Source organism: Xenopus laevis, chromosome 1L, assembly GCF_017654675.1.
Source record: "Xenopus laevis strain J_2021 chromosome 1L, Xenopus_laevis_v10.1, whole genome shotgun sequence".
Classification (NCBI taxonomy): domain Eukaryota; kingdom Metazoa; phylum Chordata; class Amphibia; order Anura; family Pipidae; genus Xenopus; species Xenopus laevis.
The window spans coordinates 124424326-124443054 of record NC_054371.1 but is presented as its reverse complement, the minus strand read 5'-3'; the positions used below and the strand labels follow the sequence as shown (position 1 = coordinate 124443054).

At 36.7% G+C, this 18729-nt stretch overlaps 1 protein-coding gene across 1 annotated transcript in view; it reads right to left on the bottom strand.

Annotated features, from left to right (window-relative positions):
- homer3.L (homer scaffold protein 3 L homeolog) overlaps nucleotides 1-18729 on the bottom strand; it is a 70811-nt gene that overhangs the window by 33098 nt on the left and 18984 nt on the right. Inside the window, 4 exon segments of the mRNA NM_001087155.1 lie at nucleotides 4530-4637; nucleotides 6017-6148; nucleotides 6228-6384; nucleotides 13625-13791. Coding sequence (NP_001080624.1) covers nucleotides 4530-4637; nucleotides 6017-6148; nucleotides 6228-6384; nucleotides 13625-13644 — 417 coding nt within the window. The 5' untranslated portion in view covers nucleotides 13645-13791.

The window sequence follows — 18729 nt, the reverse complement described above, 5'->3', positions numbered from 1 at the left end:
CAGGAAAAAACTCAACAGACAATGTTTAATGAGAAAGAAATAAACTACATCAATCACTACCAAATCACTAGCCGGGAAACTTGTTTGTGAACACTGCAGATAGCCCCCATGTAACACCACTGAATTTGTCAAAATACTCTCCTGGAGAAAGATAGGTTGCTCTATGATGCTTGGCAACGCACCATACTATATTATTATTTGATATCCAGCTCTGCCCGGAGAGAGAAAGGGAATGTTTGCATCTGAGTCATAACCCATAATCAACTAATCATAGATTTCCATTTTCAGGCAGATGGAGTAAGATAAAAAAAATGTGATTGGTTGCTATAGGTTACTACTATTTTGCAAATCTGCCCAATGAGCCCCAGTGTCACTAGGATTTGCAACAGTGTTTAAGAATAAGGCTAATGGCACTTGAGCTGGTTTTTAGATGGAATATATATATATATATATATATATATATATATATATATATATATATATATATATATATACACACACACATATATACATGGAGAAAAGCTGACCAGTTTGTCATTAGTCTAGCTGTCTCAGCTGACACAGGCTTGCTTTCAGTCCATCTGTAGTCTATGGGTTTTAACATAATCATGAGTGAAATTATGAGCTTCCCTAGCATATATTCCCCGGAGTACAATCTCTGAATTTAATCTGCAGGCAGTAGCTAGCTCCTCACCAGAGTTGATTACATCAGATCAAGCTTGATAAATAAGTCACCTTTTTGGTCCTGAATTATTATAACTAACTCCTATGCGTAATATTTTCCCCTAAATTATAGTATGTACAGTATTGCTGCAAACACAACATTGGTTTCACTTTTTCACTGCCACTTTTTGCAGGATTTATGAGATTTGGCCAAGTCCTTAGTATTCGATCCATATCTGATACCTTAATGTGACTTTAAATCAATAAACATTTAAAGGCATTATGTTTATGGTCACTGAAATTTACTACATTTGTATAGGCATATTCTGGCATTCATTTAGTAAAGTGCAATAGACAGCGATAATGACTTGTGCCAAAAATAATTCCACAGCAGGTTAACTAAAGTGTGAACACTTCTGTAATTGTGGATTTTCTGCCACACATATATATCACCTCTTATTATTATTAACATGTATTTATATAGCGCCAACATATTGTGTAGCACTGTGTTATCAATGCTTTGTAAGTAGTTCTGTAAAGTTTACTAAAGACTAGTGCCAGACCAAATAAATACAAAATTGTCGCCAATCTGTATTGTCACATGGAAAGTATAGTTATGTGTAAAAAAGGTAATAATTAATTAATATAATGAATATAAATAATATAATGTGAATATAATCAAAAAATGATATTACTTTATTGGCCATAATTACATTTCATAATAAAATGCTATATTATATAAACTATTCATTAGTGTGGCCATTGCAGTAACACCAAAAAAATCTGCAAATTAGATGCCTATGTTTGGACAATGCTCTAAGGGGCCCATTCACTAAGTTCGAGTGAAGGAATACAAGAAAAAATACTTCGAATTTCGAAGTGTTTTTTTGGCTACTTCGACCATCGAATGGGCTACTTCGAATCGAACGATTCGAACTAAAAATCGTTCGACTATTCGACCATTCGATAGTCAAAAGTACTGTCTCTTTAAGAAAAAACTTCAACCCCCTAGTTCGCCATCTAAAAGCTACCGAAGTCAATGTTAGCCTATGGGGAAGGTCCCCATAGGCTTGGCTATCTTTTTTTGGTCGAAGGATAATCCTTCGATCGATGGATTAAAATCCTTCAAATCGAACGAATTGCGCAAAATCCTTTGACTTCGATATTCGAAGTCGAAGGATTTTAATTCGCCAGTCGAATATCGAGGGTTAATTAACCCTCGATATTCAACCCTTAATACATCTGCCCCTAAGGATTCAGTGTTAATATTCAGTGCCAAATACAAATAATGAAGTTAATACATGCCAAATTCTGAACTAAATGGCCATCACTGCCATTTCAGTGATGAATAAATCGAAAGTCACCCTGAAGAATTTGCTAGAATAATAAAAATATACATACACCCTATGGGGCAGATGAATGAATCTTCGGCTGTCCTGGTTAGGATAAATGATAGCAGAAACGTTGATTTAGTTCCTGAACTAACTGCAATCGATTGCTTTGGCTTGCTGCTGAATGGGTTATTTTTTTAAATAGCATTTTTTCTATGTAAAGCTTGCCGAATTTTAGGTATTTTTAGTCCACAAGTAGTCTGAGGTTAATTCCACATGGGGATCATCACAGACACAAGACAGAAAACAGAATCGTTCAACCTTCTCCAAGTGTCGTCACAGTAACCTGCATGAAACACACATACACACAGTGAAGGCTTCTACTCAGAAAAGGTTCACACCAAAGATCACACCAGGGGGCCCATTTACTAAGGGTCGAAGTGAATTCGAAGTGAATTTTCGAATTCAAAAACTTCGAATTTCGAAGTAATTTTTGAGTACTTCGGCCATAGGATAGGCCAAAATTCGATTTGAGTTTAAAAAACTTTGAATATTTGACCATTCGAAAATGGTACTGTCTCTTTAAAAAATATCGACTTCGACACTTCGCCACCTTAAACCTGCTGAATTGCTATGTTTCTACAATTCGAGGGTCGAATTTCGAAGTTTTACCACTTTGAAATTCAACCCTTAGTAAATGTGCCCCCAGATATCAACAGTAATCCAAAAGCCCCATATGCCATTAGCCATGAAAGAGGTTGCTTAAAAAGTATAGTCAACAGGTCAAAAATTGTTTCAAGACCCGTGTTGTGTATACATTCAACAATGACACAAGGGGGATTTGTCACCCGCTTTAACAAATCTCTACAAATACTTGTGATTTAGATTGTATTTGACTAATTCCAAATGTGATGAAATTGAATGCTGTTCCATAACTTTCTTATGTACATATGAAAGCTGTCCTATATGTTGACTATTTACTTGATTTGTTATAATTTTGTTTTGTAGGGTTTTTTTTCTTTTGTGTAATTTCAAAAACCCAATAAAAAATAATTGTTAAACAAAATTAAAAAATCTCTACTGTGGGCAAAGTATCTCCCCAAAAATGCCTTGCCATTGACTTACTTTGTAAGTTTATTTATTCATAAAAATTTGGCTTTCAGCGTGAGTAAAGTTATCATAATAGTTTATGTCACACACATAATTTTACAAAATTGGGGCTTGCTATTCCATAGGCCATTTTTATTACATGAAATGTAAATATTACTTGTTTATAAAATGGGTTTATGGTATATCATGCTTCTAAATCTTTTCAGTAATCAATGACATGGTGGCAGATGCTATACTGATTACTCTGCTGAGCTACAAATAACACCCAGAAAACAATTACTCCAAAGAAATGGTAGAATTCTTGGTTGGCTTTACCAATCAATTAACTACATAAAATATATTTGTATAAACATAAATATTTCTGAGCAAAATAAACAGCAGTTCTCTCTATAAATCCATTCTGCACAGCATTATATAGATGGGCACTAAACTGCTTTAGATAAAATGCATTCTATGTCACTAATCCTGAACTTTTTAGTCCTCTGGGTCTATTTCATCAATATTTTCTTCAAAGAAATCATTGCTCGATAAAGCTGTTACACAAAGTAACATACTAGTGGAATAGATTTCTCATCTCTAAAATCTAGGTCATAGCATGCATTAATGGTTTCAAATGTGAGTTGGCCCTTTAAATGTGCAGCCTTGCGTAATAACAAGGATTTATACAATTGAAAATTGTTTTTCTCGCTTTAAATAGTTTAGGAAAAAACACAAAACAATTGGATGGGTTCATTTACAGACAAAAAAGTCTTCAACAGCCAAGCTGAACTATTGTGTATATTTGATGCACCAGCAATTAAACGTAGCATTGAATTTAACAGGCCAGCTGCAAGTGGGGCAGTATATTTTGGAGAAAGTTATCTCAAAAAAATAATTTGCCTCTATGAATTAAACTGTCTTGCAAGCTAAATATGCAGGTGTTGATTGAGGAAAATGGTTTGAATGGGTTAATCCAGTGGGTGTACCATACAACAATGCCTACAAATTATGGATTCTGAGTATCTGTAGTTCTGTAGGCAGAAACAAGATAACAGCTTGTTAAAAACAAACAGTGAGCTTTTGTCCCATCTGCTCAATTCCCTGCTATGGTAGCGGTTAATCCAGAAGGCTGCACCAGCGTCTGGTACTGAGTGGGAAGACTGTATCCCAATGTATTAAGTTGCCAGGATGTGGCTCTGCCAGGGAACCTCACCTCAATGCTGGATGTAGGTATGGAAACTGAAGGGACGAACAGAGGGTTTCAATGGGAGAAAAATGAATTAGGAGACTGGGAAATGGATAGGTATTATTGATGGTTGAAACAAAATAGATATACAATGAGAAGAAAAGGAGTGTTTTCAATGTACCACTGGAAAGACAGTACCTACAGGCACTTTCTGCAAACTGGTAACACACTAGTCTCCATATACTGTAAAGCCAACCTACCTGCTGAGAAGTAATATTAAGTGCAGGGTTTGTAAGCTCAGTCTTGTCCTGAGATCTCTCCCTTGCCAGTCGGGCAGCTTCCCTCACTTCCTGGAACTTCTCTGCAAACTGCAGAAGGGATATGGTGAGAAACAATTCAGTATAAGTTGTGATGGACAGGCAGATTCATTTCTTCATTCTCAATTAGCACATGAAATGGAAGGCACAATACATTTCTTTCCATAGTGTAAATGAAAGCTTTAATGATTAAAACATCAATTTCTTTATTACTAATATTCACTTGGGGGCACATTTACTAAGCTCGAGTGAAGGATTCGAAGTAAAAAAACTTAGAATTTCGAAGTTTGTTTTTGGGTACTTCGACCATCAAATAGGCTACTTCGACTTCGAATTGAACGATTCGAACTAAAAATCGTTCGACTATTCGACCATTCGATAGTCGAAGTACTGTCTCTTTAAAAAAAACTTTGACTACCTACTTCGCCACTTAAAACCTACACAGCACCAATGTTAGCCTATGGGGACCTTTCTAAGCAATTTGTGATTGAAGGAAAATCATTCAATCGATGGATTAAAATCCTTTGAATCGTTCGATCAAAGTATTTGCAGTAAATCCTTCGACTTCGATATTCGAAGTCGAAGGATTTTACTTCGATGGTTAATTAACCCTCGGTATTCGACCCTTAGTAAATGGGCCTCCCCGTGTATATGGCACACACCCAGGCTATGGAATAGCAGCACCAAAAAAATATAAATCTTACACTTAAGACATGTATAAATGTAGTGTCCATTGATAACTAGTGATCCACCCAATGACTGGTACCCTGGCTAGTAGTTAAATTAGCCCTCCTTTAACTGGCAACATGTTTTCTTTAATGAAAACAGGTCAGCAGTTAGTCATTTTAGGTCTTGGGATGATTGTTGTCTAAAATATTATTTTCTTTCCACAGGAAAGTGGTTCTAAAGGTGCTGGTCCAAAAAGCTATTGGGTTTTATAGAGTAGTAATAGCTGGGGATACAAAAAATTGCCAACTGCTACTATATAATTATTCTGTGAGCAACACTTTCCAATCTAAAAGACTTGTGGGATGGATGACAGTCCAAGTATAAAAAAGTTGATTTTGTAATCTATACTAGTTAAAATAGGAGAGGAACCCAAAAGATCCCATACAAACACAGCAGCCATGGTAACTGGTATAACACAAGTTAAAACTTTACAAATAAATAATAAATATTATTTAAATACTACCCCCATATCTAATAAAATACATTGTTTGCCCAGGAGCAGTAACCAATGGCAACCAATAGGATTTTGTTTTTCAACAGGTGACCAGTAAATGCTACCTGCTGATTGGTTGCTATGGGTTACTGCTCCTGGGCAAACTCAGTGCCTTTTATTACATAACCTTAAGGCTTTACATAAGTCGCACACACTTGGAGAACTATTACCCTTTCTTCACGCATCTAATGTAATCTTCCAGGGTTACCTGAAATAAATTCTGCTCTGAAGCGAAACCCAATCCATACACAGTGTTGGCACGACTGTCGGCCCATTGTCCGAACTTCTGTGAGGTTTTGGTAAATGTCATGTTTGGAGTTATGGTACTGTTGATGATGGCCTGCAGAAACCCAATAATCTGTGGTCAGAACACATAGTTATCTCAGTTACTACCTTGCGAACAAGATATCATCCCTCACCTTGGTGCCCCCCACACTGATGATGCGGTATACATTCCTTGTAGCATCGTAGAAGTATGATACTGTGACCGCATGTTTGCTGGCCGGAAGCCAGTTCTTTTTTGTGACTGGGTCGATCTGAAACACATGAGCCCGGGTGCTAAAAATTGGCTGCTCCCTACAGAGAAGAAGACACTATAAATATTGCAAGATTCTTTTAATAAAAATATTTTCAACACAAGTGTAAAGTTAACATATTTAAAGTGATAACACACAATGCACGTTTGCTATATATAGCAGTTTTGTCCAATTCTTTCTTTAAATGTTACATACATTATGTAAAGCTGCCCACGCTACGCCATGATTATCCAGTGTAGCTGGTGTCCTATATTGCTTAAGCACAGTTATATCCAAATTACTATCCTGATTAACCGAAAGCCTATAAGATCATAGTCTGCTATTGAAACATGCTGTATACAGTTCTACAGCAACTGAACTGAGTCAGTGACATTTGGTTATGTTTAAATAACTGTGGGTTGCATAAGTGGGTGGAGTGGATTGCGATTTAATCTGAGATCCCAGGAAAAAAGGTTAAAAAACCCTGGCTTTTGTGCACTAGTTTTGCCAGGATCAAGCCTGCTATAGACCTTACAGTAGGATTTAAAGTGACAACATGTATAAAATGAGGTACATGATAACAATAAATATTTGCACTTTATAACTTTAAGTAAAAAACCATAGGGATATTTCACCATTCAGTAAATGCAAGCATTGGCACACTCAAGGCAGGCAGTAACTACAGGGTTCCCAATGCGAACATTTATTTTTTGCACCTTGAGAATAACATGCGGGTAAGGTATGTGCATATGCCCATATGCTGCCCCTTACATGACTGGCACACGTTGCATTCGGCTGCACTATTTTTCACCCTGTGGCAAAACATTTGCACCTGGTTGCAGTAATGTCAAGGTGAATCGTGACCTAAAAACATCAGGGATGCACCGAATCCACTATTTTGGATTTGGCCGAACCCCAGAATCCTTCGTAAAGGATTTGGCCGAATACCGAACTGAATCCAAATTTGCATATGCAAATTAGGGGTGGGAAGGGAAAACATTTTTTACTTCCTTGTTTTATGACAAAAAGTCATGCGATTTCCCACCCCACCCCTAATTTGCATATGCAGATTAGTATTCGGTTCGGCCGGGCAGAAGGATTCGGCCGAATCCAAATTCTGCTGAAAAAGGCCGAATCCGAATCAAATCCTGGATTTGGTGTATCCCTAATAAACATGGAGCCTTGCATCTGTTATTTGAACTTTGGGTGTGCTCTACTTTAGTAAATGACCCCTCATATTTGTTCAGTACTATGTGGAAACATAAAAATAGGTTCAAAATAATAAACCAGGTATTAAATAAGACATTAGCTTTTTATTTGGTCATATATTCACTTATACAGTCATTGATGGGTTAAATGCCACACACACACAAACATATATATAACATGATAAGAATGCTACTTCATTGAAGTTGAAAATGATATAGTACTAGGGAATCACTCTCTCATATTAGTAATTCTGTAAGCCTAAACAAATCATTCCCAGTTCAAATTGCAAATTTGCCCCGTTATATCTTAATATAATTTTCTGGGGAAAAAAATTACCTAATTTGCACTATAAGACGCAATGTCAACTGTTACTCTGTATGTATCAACAAAATATAAAAATAATAATGTGAACTGATGCACTGTATATGCACATAATGCGGTCTTTTTATTCGATCAGTTTAATTCTAGCAGTTCAGTGCTTACCACTCACTGCTGCCTATTATCACCTTTTGATTGGTCTATTGAATTTTATCCACCATGGTTACAGACTGAAATATATTATAGCAATAAATAACGCGACTGTGCAATCCCCCAATGGTTGGTGATATTGTATTATTACATACTAGCACATTACTATGCATTTATTCCAGTGAATAGAGAAATCTGCCAGTTCTCATTGTAAACCTCTGTATCTGACACTACCTGGTTTGCTCCCAGCATTAGAGCGACCGCATTTAGAAGCCAACAATCTGTGAGATAATTAATTACACTAATATTATACCAGTAGATAATGGAAGGCGAGGGACTTGTGTGCTATGTAATAAATTACATCCATATAAAAAAAAAGACACCACTGTTTCTTTATTCTTCGCAACCTGTGTTTTAGCATAGCATGTGTTAAGTGTGATTATTCTCCTGAGTGAGATCTGTAGTCTAAAGAGCTGGTCAGTAAAGCAGTTTCACTAGATAGCACAGAAGGGAGAAATCGCTGCCATGCATTGTGCTTAACCCAGCACTGTAGCAGTAGTGGCCAGTCTGACAGAGCTCTGCACTTTAAAAACTTCTTAAACGATTTGGAACAATTTATTTACTACAATCATCAGTTTGTGTGAACACAAAGAACAGGTATGGGACCTGTTATCCATGCTTCTTCAGGACTTGAGGGTTTCCGGATAAGGGATCTTTCCGTGATTTGGAACATACCTTATGATTGTTTTCCCACCAATAAGGATTAATTATATCTTAGTTGGGATCAAGTACAAAGTACTGTTTTGTTATTACAGAGAAGAATTAAACAGGATTTAAAATTATTTAATTTTAATAAAGTCTACGGCAGATGACCTTCCAGTAATTCAGAGCTTTATGAATTACGCATAACAGATCCAATACCTGCACAAAAGTCTTGTAGCAGGCCTAAAAGCATTCCAGATTTCAAAATGTTTCGGTTGCCATGCTCTGATTCACCTAATGCATATCCTATTTGCCTTAACAATACTCCTTTCTTGAAAACCCTTTATTATGACCCTGAATATAAGAACCAGTCTGGGAAAATATGGCAATTGTTGGGTATACATAATTATATGGTTTCCCATGTAATAAGCATTGTTTTCTTCCATGAAATAAAATGCAACAAATTCCTAACCAGCCAAAGTGTATATTACATATGTATGTGTCTGATATTTATTATTCAAAACTCTGCATTTTGTTTACCTTGCCAGTTTTCTGGCTGCCAATAGCAATTGGAAGAGCTTGAAAACATATAGTGATCTTCAGCAGGAAGCATGAAAGCACATATGTATTCAAAAATGTGTGTGTGGGGGGGGGGGTTTAAACCTTTCTGCTATTCGTTTTGTATGAATAATGTTTTTATCATTAAATTACTTGGAGTCTTTCCAACTGCAAACCACTGATTTAGCCATAGGTATTGTAAGACTATTGTATGTATGTATATTTTTATTTATATTTAGAGACACTTATGCACACAGCACTGTACAGCAGACTATTATGACAAGTACTTGGTGAGTACTAGATATTGGTGATACCTGGGTCAGCCCCAAACACAATCAGACGGGATCAGGATGACAAACTACAGTACTCCCAGTTAGGGTTGGGAGCTTCATTTTCACAGGGACTTTTCCCTCTGGTAAAGTCTGATATCACAAGATGGGGTATGGAAGTGTTTTTGAAACAATTACAAATGTCAAACCAGGCTGGAAAACACAGGTGAAAGTGAAAGTCATTTATGTAATGGATTTTTTTTTTGCTGTTTTAATCCTCCTTTCTAGCCTAGATTAGCTGCTGGAGGTCTCTGCACTCCAATTCAGACTAAAAAGCTCTGCGTCCGCCGCCATGAATTCAGAGTTGCCTGCTTTTGGTACTGGTGTATTCACGGGGAGTAGGCATTCATTTGCAGACAAAGCTTGTAACTGTTCCCTATAAAGACAGGGGTGGCCTGCACATGCCAACCATGCAGCATCTGTCCAGGGTCTTCATAAATTACCTCATATACCCCATATATGTACTTTTTTTCCAAATTATATGAATGAACTTGATTTTTTAGATATATTCAATTCAAAATTTTGTATTGTTTATGAAATAATCAAGTTAATGTTCATTATCCCCCTCTCAGTAATCTGCCTTCATACGTGCAGGATTTGTCGTGGAATCAGTTTTTTGGGAAACACTCTAATAAGTGATGCAAACAAAGGGAGCACAGATTAGTACCATATTAGCACTAAGGGGCAGATTAATCAAGGGTCTAATTGAAAATTTAAATTTTTGGTCAGATTCGACTATGGAGTTATTCAAATTCTATTCGAGTTTTTCAAAAAATTTGAGTTTGATTTTCAAGATTTATCAAACAATGGCCCTTTAAGAACTCGAATTTGACTTTTTTTTTCTTTTCAGAAATCAGGAGAGAGAGAGGTGGTTTGAGATTTGCTGCCTTGTATGACCCAGATGAAACGACAGCAGATTAATCTGACTGAAATCCGAGTGTCTCTTAATTGAGTCTTGGGGAATTTCCAAGAAAGCCTCACACAGATACTCCATTAATCATAGCGACAGTAAATTTGCCCTTTTTGTCTATTTGAATATGTGTATATTGCTATATAGACCACAATTGTTTTCATACACTGCCCCATGAATTGTAAGAATATAAGGTTTTGTGTATAGTATTCTGTAGAATAATAAAGATAGGAAGATGAAGCAGATCTGAATAGAATACCCAAAGAGTAGGGATATAGGAAGTTGTTCATTATTACCTTTGCTTTGTATGGACAAACGTAAAATGTTGCTAAAAGGCATATATTATCTCAATGCACTATAAGCAACAAGAATAGAGGAAACTGGTTTTCTTTTGCAATGTAATGACCCAGATATTTGCCAAAATGGAAGCTTGCCCATTAGAAAGCATTTCCTCTGCAGGATGAAATTATTGCCAGTTTAATCAGAAACAATGAGACATGTGACTAGCAGACAAGCATTCCCTCTGTACTGGCAGGATAAGAAATAAAGCTGACGACAGGAGGTGTTAGTGAACCAAAGGCCTTTTTTCGGCACTTTGCTGTGCAATAAGGGGACATTTGACTTCACGTGAAGCTTCAAATGCAGTGTAGTGAGAAGAGAGGACAAGGAAAGATCTGTTTTAAAGTTATATAATCTGTGAAATGTGCAAAGGGTAATATAATGAGAAGACACATTCTCTCTCTGTACACAAATTACGCAGGGAGTTGATGTGTGAACAGAATCCAAGTACATTTTTTAAAGAAGTACAGAACACTCTGTAATCGAAAAGAAAATTAAAAGCCCTTTTGCTCTTAAATTACTCTTAAAAGATAGTATGTTGCAGAATAAAATACTATTTGTTGCGGGTAACTATCAATCCAGTCTCCCTGCCACAAGTGTGTTTAAATATTCTGCAATGCACATCAGTTTTCCTTTTTGCCCTACGTGTTGAGCTCATTTACTAACACAGGAATCTTTTCAGTTATAAAATGTGTTAAAAGCAGAGAGAAGCAGGACTTTATGAACAAGGTTTATGTTAAAGAGGCTAGACTTCATGTAGTAGCTGGAGAAGCAAGAGCCAGGTGTATATCTAACATGGAACACAGTGGGGACAAATAGACCCTGGTGCATTGTCATTGCCATATTCTTTTCGAGAAATGTATAGCTCTGCTTATAACTGCATTTGTAGTGACTTATTATTATTATTAGACAAAAAGAATAAGGTAGTGGAAATAGTTTGTGCATGTATATACACACATCAGCACACAAATACATACTGAAGCGCCCAAAATATACAGATGGCACTGCACTGGTATAATGGGTGTGTTTGCTTCAGAAACTCTGCAATAGTTTATATAAACAAGCTGCTGTGTAACCATGGGAGCATCCATTCAAGCTGAAAAAGGAGAAAAGGACAGTATACATAGCAGATAACAAATAGGCTCTTTAGTGTACAATGGGATTCTTCGGAACGTATTTGTTATATACTGTGTATCCTGTGCTTGAATGGCTGCCCCCATGGCTACACAACAGCTTGTTTATATAAACTATAGTAGAGTTTCTGAAGCTAAAACACAGCTTTGACCAGTGCAGAGTAACAGTATATTATATTATCATTCCATTAAAACATTTGAATTTTTTTGGTGTTACCAGTGTCGGACTGGGATGCCAGGGGCTCACCAGAAAACTTTGAGACCATGGGCGCACTTTCCAAACTATTATTCCTCCTCTCCTTACTCAACCTGTTTATTCTCCTAGTCTTTTATATATGCTTAATATATTCTTCCATTATTAAGCATTTCCCCCCATAAAGAATTAGAGAATGATCATGAAATAGGCTAAATGGTTAGAAGCAAGAGGGCCCACTGAAACAAGGAGTTTTCCTGGTATCCCTGTGGGCCAGTCCAACACTGGGTGTTACTGATCCTTTAAGTCTCATGGGAGGTTAACTCTAATAAATATTTAACTGCCAGTATAAACAGGTGACAAGATCAGAGGCAAGACATTTGGCTAACTTTTAAATAGACACCATAGTCTTTATTTTCTATACATTTTCCCTGAAATAAAGAATCAATTCTTAACGCCTGTCTTACTGAGTACAGGATATTCCTACTCTGTACACATGTATTTATACCTTTCGGTGTGGGTATCTGGTCTTGGATGAGGTCTAATAGTGTGTATAATATATGCAATACTGTAAAATGTCTGCTGCAACATAATAAACACATTGCTAATATGAACTATATATATATAACCAGTTACTAAGCACAAATTGAGATAGTGAGAAATTTAAAGTGGTGGTGGTTCACCTTTCCATTAACTTTTAGTATGTTATAGAAATGCTGATTCTAGGCAACTTTTCATTTGTTCTTCATTTTTTCTTTTCTATAGTTTTTTAATTATTTGTAGCCTTCTCCGAAATCTTTCCAGCTTTCAAATCGGGGGTCATGGACCCCATATAAAAACAAATGCTTTGTGAGGCAACACATATATTGTTATTTCTACTTTTTATTACTCGTTTTTCTATTTAGGCCCTCTCCTATTCATATTCCAGTCTATTATTGAAATCAATGCATGGTTGCTAGGGTAATTTAGACCCTAGAAACCAGATTGCTGAAAATGCAAACTGAAGAGCTCCCGAATAAAAAGCTAAATAACTCCAAAAACACAAATAAAAAATGAAAAGCAATTGCAAATTGTCTCAGAATAGCATACTCTACTTCATACTAAAAGGTAATTTAGAAGTGAACAACACCTTTAACAGGCTTAAAGTCAGTGTAAAAACAATCCTGGTCAACTTTAGGGGCCAGGACTGTAAACAAATTAAAAATACAATATGATGTGACAATTACAATAAAAGCATGAATATGGTACCCAATTTTATGTTCACAGAACCATAGCTAAAGTATTAATGCTGGTTTTATTACAATTTCATTTCCATGTGATTATCCTCTCAAAGAATGTGGGTGTAAAGCAGCATGCCCTTGCACCTCGACCCACCATTGCTAAAGTGTGACCCAACTATTATCCAGCAGAGCATCAGCTTAATATAGCAGCACAGAGGAAGCCTGAAGAGAAATCCATACCTGTTATTGATAGAAGACATTTGTGGATGAAAGCCTGCGGAAGAACAAGGACACTGAAGAAAACAAGACCGAGGTCACAGTGGTGATAAGAACATAAGTTACAAACGTCCTCCCTTACACTCCAAACAGGCAACTTCTATTTTGCTCCGAGTCCAAGTTTTCATTTCCTGGAGAAAAAGGAAACAGATGTCATTTTATTCTGATATCATAAATGGCTGTAACACTCAACAAACCTATGTTCTCTCCCCCCACTCGGTGGGCTGGGATAACATTTAGTGACTCAGCATGGCTATGTTTTCATTAATAGTGTATAATACAAAGCCAGACAGACTTTTAAAGGAATACACATGTGGAATTTAACTTTAGGTGCTGTCAAATTAATACATGAAAAAGCTTAAAGGAAAACTATACCCCTCAAACAATGTAGGTCTCTATAAAACATATACTGCATAAAACAGCTCATATGTAAAATCCTGCTTCATGTAAATAAACCATTTTCATAATAATATACTTTTCTAGTAGTATGTGCCATTGGGTAATCATAAATAGAAAACTGCCATTTTAAAAAATAAGGGTAGCCCCCTGGAATCGTATGATTCACTGTACTCACAAACATACCAATCAAACTATACTTGTTAGGTCACATGAACCAATTCTGTCTTTTGCTTCCACACTTCTTCCTGATACAGTTAGAGTTGTAGTATTTCTGGTCAGGTGATCATCACAAAATGGCGGTTTAAGGCAAGAGATGTAAAAGGGCAATATTTACTTAAATATATATTCCAGTTTGATAAGATTCTTTAATATGCCACTTAATTTGAAATAAACTATCTTTTGCTCAAGTATTAATTGTAGGGGTATAGTTTGCTTTAAAGCCTCATTGCCCTACCGATTTGTTTTCCTTGCTAAAGATTTAGCAACCTGTGCCTAAACACCATGTTCTACCATGTCATCTAGTTTAAACTGATCACTATAACAATTTTTCCAAATCAAAAGAACACTGTTCTGGTCTGCTGTTGTGCACCATGCAATGTAAATAAAACATTTGTTCCGTGTGTTCATATTAATCCAAATGGCTTTGTTTTGCATTCTCAGAGCTCAATCCTGATGTATCTATAAGAGATTACAGTCCCCTAGAACCAGACCAAAGTGACAACTCCCATTACAGAAACTGTATTGCAAAAGCACCAGTCTAGGGGAAGAGTGGCACACTGCCCCAGCAGGAAGTGGAAGAGCCCAAAAATGAAAAACTGTTTTCCTATCTAGGCTCCCATGCACCATTCCTTGAAATGGCTGCCATTAGCTCCAGCCCACAGGTGCCAACACAAAAAAATACCACCATTTTTGGAAGATTTCATAGAAAGCAGAATTTGGTTTCATCTACTGAATTTCAATTATCAACATTTTGGGGATTATTTATTAAACTCTGAATTTATCTGGTCTGACTTTTTGGGACAAAATTTTTCGGATTTTTAAGTCTGATGCTGCAAAACACTCTAATTCGAAAATCCGCCATCTCGGACCAGCATAAGTTGTGTATTAGTCAATGGCAGAGGTTCCTATACTAATTGGAAGTTATCTTGGTCTGCGCAGGGTTTAGCCCGAAAATGTGATAATTTTGGGCAAAAACCCTAAAAAATTTGATGATTTGGGGAAAAAGTCAGAAAAAAATGTACAATAAATTTTTTTCGGATTTTTCCTCTAAACCAATTAATTCAAGCTTTTCAAACAATAAATAAGGTCCAATCGGGTATGGGAGTTTGGTCATGGTTTTTTTTTTATTAAAATAATGAGATGAATTTGGATTTTAGTAAATAACCCTCTTTATCTTTTCAAGCCACTTATCTAACTAGTCTTCTGGGGTGAGTATACACCCAGACAAACAAAAACAGGCAACCAGTGTGTTATTTTCATTACACAATAAAGAGAAATGCATTTGTTGCACTGAAGCTTTTATCTATATATTCTATAGAACTTCGCTACTAGAGCCCTAAGGTTCCTTCGTTCAAGATTGTACTAAGACATTCAAACAAAAATCCTGGAAGGCTTTAAGCTGCATATTTAAAGGACATGCTGGCAAATGCATTATCTTATGTGTTCAATAACATCTACGCACAAATGAGGAATTTAAGGCAGCACAGCTGAATCCTACACATTTGTACTTTAAACTATAGTCCATAAGAGACATGTCTTCATGTGACAATATAACATTTTCACTGATCCTGGCAACCAAAAAAAAACAACTATCTATTAAGTTATTTTTATAGGAGTCCTTATTTTGTAATGCTTAGCTTTCTGTTAAGGCCATCTCATATTTATCTTCCACTGTGATTTCTAAACCCTTGACTGGCTGATAGGGAAAAGTAAATCCTTGAAACTAGGTTAATTGTTAAAATCCCAGCTGTTGAAGAAGCCACTAAGGACCATGGCCCTTCGCTACTAAAGATTTTCCATTCAATAAAAGTTTATATATCGGTGATCCCCGCAGTTAAGTCAACTTGCCATGAGAAGTGATGAGCAAATGTGTCCCTTTGCAAAAACGCTAAGAAATTCACAAAATGGTGAAAAATTAGCAAAAAGCATTGATGTCAATAGGTAAAAACAGAAAGATTTTTATGCTAGCAACAATTTTTCTCGCTCCAAATGAATTCAAGTCAATGGGCATTTTTTCTCACGGCGACTTTTTTGTCCAAATGCATTAAAGTCAATGGGCATTTTTTTTGCAAAAAATTAGCAGATGGCGAAGTGTGGAATTTTGCCACAAATCCATGGCTGTCAAAATTGCTCATCACTAGCCATCAGTACTGAGTTTTACTTGCGGAGATCATGGTTATTCAATTGAAATTTTTTGGGAGGGGATCTGTCGCCTGTGGTAGTGAAGATTTAACCGCGCAATATATAGTTTAAGATTACCAATGGTTACATCCTATTAAAGTTAATATTAAGCTGCAGTACTACTTTAAAAAAGTATACACACACATTTGAAGAGGGTTTTGCACTTTTGTCCGCTTTCTTTTTTAGTATTAAGTACCCCTTTACAATTTGCACACATAATACAGATAAGAGGTTAAAAATAGCGCATTTCCTAGAAGCCATGTAAATTGATGTACCCATATAGGTGGCAACAGGGCCGGATTTACCTAGTGGGCACCTCTAGGCCCACTGCCCTTCATCGCCCCTGTCCCCTCCAATTTATTAGTGCAAATTTTCATCATCAATGGGGATTGGCACATAGGAGATTTAAAAAATGATTGTATTTCCAGCGCATCCCCAGTGTTTTTGAACCAATGGTTGTGGTTGGGCAGCATGCTGCCGCCCTAAAATCCTGCCGCCCTAGGCCCGGGCCTAGGTGGCCTTTCCACAAATCCAGGGCTGGGTGGCAAGTTGAAAAGAAGAGATAAATATATAGTTATAGTTCATTTATGTCAAATCTAAGGCAGTTTGCCCCCACCGACAGGTAGTCACACAGGCAGCACTACAGTAATCTTGGTGAGCAAACAGAGTAGTATTTTTATGGCTGGAGTATGAATGGATGGTTACAAACAGTACGCAGTTATTGCAGCTCTGTCTGTATTTAGACAAACATCTCTCCATCCATTATTAACGCTACAGAATTCCCACGCTGGCTGCTAACTTCAAACCCCGTTCTCTGCCTGCACTCCTGCTGATCAGAAAAAGATGGATGTTGTCTTATACAATTAACTGTGCTCATATCTTCTATGGCACTGAGTCAAATATTCTCTCTCTCTGTAATTTTTTTTTTAACTTTCAAATTCTTCTGTCACACATTGAGCTATTTCCTCCTATACACCAGACAGGAAAGCTATACAATTGCTTTGTTTTGTCAGGACTAGATCGTTAATATGAGGTGTACTATAAAACCCAGAAACCACACCTTACTCATGTAATGAGCACTGCTATGAAACTGGGAATCCTATGTTTAATAGTAAGCTCCTTGACATCTGATACCAGCCATTATATTTGACTGGGTTGACAAATACCACAACCAGCAGCGCTTTCAATCTAAAGCTAGAATCACATTCATAATATGTTACGGTTACTTATCATCCAAATCCTATGTTAGTCAAGCAAATAAAACTTTAATTACAGTTATAATATAAATTATTTGAATTGTGTTTCCTTCAGTCTGGAAATTCATAATTATAGCAAGCAGAAAGGTGCCATTTTGTGGACGCTGTTACGAAGGCAAGCCTTGCATCATCTCAAAATCTCGTTTGTGCACCAGAATGGGGGTCCTGATGTCCATTCCCATGCTCTGGTTACACAATTAAATGGTAAAGAGAGTGGGGGAATGTGGGGAGAGCAGTGACATCTAGAAAGTGCTGAATGGAAAGTGAAAGTAATTGTCTGCCCTGCCTCTATACCTAAGGCATAGAGGAGGGGCAGGCAATATTTGATTGACAGCTGAGATTTTTAAATGAGTTTACAACAGCTATGAATGCTTTAATATTGAAAAGAATTTGGATTTCATTTGTTAATTTGAAAATTACTTTTATTATATGGCTTTTTTTGTCTGGGTGACAGGTCCCCTTTAAGGGGGTGGTTCACCTTTCAGTTAACTTTTAGTATGTTCTAGAATAGCACATTCTAAGCAACTTTTTAAATGGTCTTCATTATTTATTTTTTATGTTTTTTTCAATTATTTGCCTTTTTCTTCTTCTGACTCTTTCCAGCTTTCAAATGGGGGTCACTGTCCCCATCTAAAAACAAATGCTCTGTAAAGCTACAAATGTACTGGTATTGCTACATTTTATAGCTCATCTCTCTATTCAGCCCCTCTTCTATTCATATCCCAGTCTTTTATTAAAATCAGTGCATGGTTTCTAGGATAATTTGGGCCCTAGCAACCAGATTGCTTAAATAGCCATCTGGAGAGCTGTTGCAAAAAAGGCTAAATAACACAAAAACCCACAAATAATAAAAAATGAAAACCAATTGCAAATTGTCTCAACGGTGAACAACCCCTTTAACCTGTCTGTATGTTTTTTGAGTGTGGGAGGAACTCTACACAAGCACAAAAAGAACAGTCACACTCCTTGCAGATGGTGCCCTGCCTAGATTTGAACCTAGGTCCCCAGCGCTGC